The sequence below is a fragment of the Clupea harengus genome, chromosome 5 (assembly GCF_900700415.2).
Source record: "Clupea harengus chromosome 5, Ch_v2.0.2, whole genome shotgun sequence".
NCBI lineage: Eukaryota > Metazoa > Chordata > Actinopteri > Clupeiformes > Clupeidae > Clupea > Clupea harengus.
In genome coordinates, this window is record NC_045156.1 from 29,132,628 (window position 1) to 29,136,745 (window position 4,118).

The following is a 4,118-nucleotide window of genomic DNA, read 5'->3' on the forward strand; positions in this document are numbered from 1 at the left end:
CTGTATATTTGTGTGTTGTTTTATATTTTGAGTTAAAACATCATACATTTACAATATTTTACAACAGGAGAAAGCGTACAGCAGGGGTCGGCAAGTAACTTGGGCCGTGGGCCAGTATTTTTCCTCGCCACTAGATGGCGGGCCAGAGTCTGGGTTACTGCATATTAAGACGCTGCGATAGGTGTCACTTTCGTGCACTCGCAACAACTAGGCCTACATGGAGAATGGATAGGCCTACTACAATTAACTAATGATAATAAACCATGTGAATGAGCCCATTGGTGGTCTGTTTGAATAATTTCATTATTTTAACGAACTCTCTCTTATCCCCCTCTGTCAATATAGCCTCGCCTATTGTGAATAATAGTAATGATGGACTTTTTTTTAACATTGAGCCTCCTAATTAGACCTAAGTTACTACTTGGAGTCTTATCTTAGGGTACTTTTATTTCGAAATAATTGATTGACACACCTCCTTACAATGTTACAATGTTTATTGTTTGGGAAAAATAGCGTGCAGAGAAAAATTAGCATAAAATTAGCTTGGAAAAATGTCTTTATCAAAAGGTCTGAAAAGGAAAGTGGACAACGACAACAGAGCATATAAAGAGGAATGGAGAGACAACTTTGCCTTTATCTTACCCGGTTTCACAAATGGAAAGCCCATGTGTCTTATCTGCAACGAAGTTATCGCGGTTTGCAAAGGGTACAATATCAAGCGGCATCACGAAACAAAGCATGGCTCCTTCAACGTTGCTTATCCGCTCCTGTCTGAGGCGCGAAAACGCAAAATTCAAGCGCTGTCAGAGGGTTATGCAAAGAGTAGCAGGATCCTAATGCGAGGTCTCACATCCCAAGAAAAAGCCACAAGTGCGTCCCTAAAAGCGTCTTGGTTGCTCGCACGACACAACAAGCCTTTCACCGATGCAGAGCTTTTCAAAGATGTCATGATTGCTGTGTTGGAGGAAATAGCTGACGATAAGTCCATGGATGGAGTCATTGCCTCTGTCAAACAGATACCCCTTTCTGCGAGGTCCGCTACTCGCCGCATAGACGCCTTATCAAATGCTGTGCAGGGAGCTGTTATCAGTGACCTCAATCACGCTAAGTACTTCTCCTTAGCGGTGGACGAGAGCACTGACAACACAGATGTTGCCCAGATGTGCGTCTTTGTTAGATACTTTGATGGGAAAGAATTTAAGGAAGACCTGCTGGCTTTTATTCCGCTGGAGGGGCAAACTACTGCTGACATAATTTTCACTAAATTGTCTGAGCGGTTTGAACGACTTTCGTTGTCCTTTGAGAAGGTTAACCTTCTCGTAACAGATGGAGCCCCTGCTATGGTGGGAAAGCACAGAGGTTTGGTAAGCAGGTTGAAGGAGGTCGCTCCCCAAATGCAAGGACTGCATTGCCTCATCCACCAAAGTGTCCTCTGTGCCAGGCTGAGTGGTGAGTTAAAGGGAATCATGGACAAAGTGATGCGCATCATCAATTTTATCAGGGGTACATCAAGCACCCAGCATCGGCTTTTCCGACAGCTTGTGGCTGACTCAGAGGAGGCCACCCACGGTGACCTTCTGCTTCATAATGGCGTGCGCTGGCTGAGTAAGGGGAAAGCGCTGGAGCGCTTCTGTGCGCTTCTAGATGAAGTGAAGATCTTCCTACGATCGGGCAAGAGGGCAGCAGATCATCTTGTCCTAATAGAGGACGATGAGTTCATGGCTAATGTGGCATTTTTAGCTGATACATTTGGCCATCTAAACACGCTCAACTTACAGCTACAGGGGAGGGGAAAAACCATCGTTGACATAGTGGAAAAACTCCAATCATTCACGGCAAAGCTAGCGTTGTTGGACTCAGACATGTCAACTGGCAGCCTACTGCATTTTAACACACTGAAAACACGGGCAGCAGGGAGAGTGACCGGTCTGATGGTTGAGTTCATCAAGCAACTACGCGCAAACTTTGCATCTAGGCTGGAGGACTTTTCTGTCCCAAGAGACGTAATTGCTTTTGTGCGTGACCCTCTCGCAATCCGATCAAGTGGAGAACTCTCCTCGCTGGCTAAAACAGTATTGCCCTCTTTGGATGAGGCTAAATTTGAGATGGAGCTCATAGATTTTCAAACAACCTCTTTGGTCAAAGACGCCTACAGATCAGCAGGATCAGTGAGTGACTTCTGGATCGCATGTTCAGAGGAGTACGGGGCCATAAAGAAACTGGCGATGTACGTCTTAACAATGTTCCCCTCCACATACACATGCGAGTCGGCATTCTCCTCAATGAATGCAATTACGACATACGAGAGGAATAGACTTACAAATGAAAACCTGGAAAACTGCCTGCGGATTTCAGTGACGTCTGTAACACCAGACATTAAAAAAATTGCGACAAGTGGAAAATGCCAATTTTCCCATTAAGTGAGTACCCTAACCCAATCCTACGAGAATTCATCTCGAATGTCAGTCACTGAGATTGGTCTGAAATATTTGTCCTTGTGTGTCGTACAGATCTATTGTTTTGCAGATCTGTGCTGATGTTATTACGCCACGTTTACTGGCTATTTGTTAAATTATAAATAAATCATTGTTCCTCATTCTTCCTCTGTCGCTTCCACGTCTTCCTCCTCTCCTCTGTGCTACGGAAGTTTCCCTGCGCTCATCAGGCCTCTCACTGTTCCTCTCCTCCTCCGTGTCCTCACTCCTCTCTGCTGCCACAGCACCCTCAATCGCTTCACTATCAGATGAGCTGGAACACCCATCGTCCTGACACATAAAAGAAAAATATATTATCCCATTATTGTTAGCCATCACAGTAAAAGCCATTAGTGTTTCAACTCCTCAGACTAACTTTTCCCACAAAGCAAGTAGCCTAATTGGCAACACCTGAAACACATTGTGTCGAGAAGACTTGTGAGCTGAACAAAACGACATGTTTTCTATTAACAATTACCATTTCTTTTCATTTGCAAAATGAAAGGAGTGAAAAATGCCATTTAATAAACAATTTACTAACCTCGACCGTTCGGTCATGCCGGGAAATATCAAACTTCGGCTTTGGCGTATCAACCTCACTATCGCTCAGTCGATACGTTAAAGCCGCCTCAGTCTGATATTTCCCGGGATGAATGACCTCACTCTCGGTTATTGTAAGTAGCCTAGTTAATATCTCTGCCAATAAAAGTGTCATGGGTTTACGATCCATTTCAATTTCATTGATCTAGTTATGTCAATTTAGAGATAAATAACCAACCAACACTTATCCACGACAGCCGTACGAAGACGTTACGGGAGAGTTACCTTGCCAGAACAAACAGGAGGATGCTAGATAATATTACTATTTCTAATAAGTTTTAGAATTTTGACATTACTTACATCAACATGGTCGTCACTGTCATCCCAAGGTGGTGGGTCGTCGTCGTTGGTACACATAAATACATCTCATCCAGTGAGAATAGGATTAGCCTACTAGCTGTAAAACACCTCAGGCGATCTGTCAGCCATAAGGTGTAGCGATCATATGTCTATGGTAGCGATGACATAGCGAAAAAATACTTCAGAAAAGTCAATGACACCATACCCAGTTTCAAAATAAAAGTCGACAGGGAAAAAAAAAACTCGGCTACGATCGGAAATGATTTGACGGGCAAAATAAAATCGCTGGCGGGCCACAATTTGCCCGCGGGCCGCCTGTTGCCGACCCATGGCGTACAGTAACACTGGACATGAAAAGGCATAATGCTCTTGATAAGGCCTTTATACTGGTGTTTTCCCATTTCATAGTAGTGTTTTCCATTGAGCACATCAGTGTTCAATCGATGCTTAGAATGTCTACTCATATAATGGGCTGTGTTTGTCATTTGAAAACAAAATACCCTTGTGAGGTGACATAACACTGTTTTGAAAGCAAAGTTGCTCTTTGCAGCTATAAGCCTATATGGTTTAATTTGGGATGCGATTATGAAGGTGTCCTTGGAAAATGTTCTTCCCTATGAGGGGTCCCTGGCCCCATATAGTTTGAGAACCCCTGTCCTAGAGCATCCCATTCCACTAACGACTCACGCCTGGCCAACCACTTGAATGAGTTTTACTGTCGCCTTTGAAAGACAATGGGACAGT

At 43.9% G+C, this 4,118-nt stretch overlaps 1 protein-coding gene across 1 annotated transcript; it reads left to right on the forward strand.

Annotated features, from left to right (window-relative positions):
• Nucleotides 1–551: 551 nt before the first annotated feature.
• On the forward strand, nucleotides 552–2,420 carry LOC116220613 (SCAN domain-containing protein 3-like). The gene has a single exon (XM_031568586.1). The coding sequence runs from the start codon at nucleotides 552–554 to the stop codon at nucleotides 2,418–2,420; it is 1,869 nt and encodes a 622-aa protein (XP_031424446.1).
• Nucleotides 2,421–4,118: the final 1,698 nt, after the last annotated feature.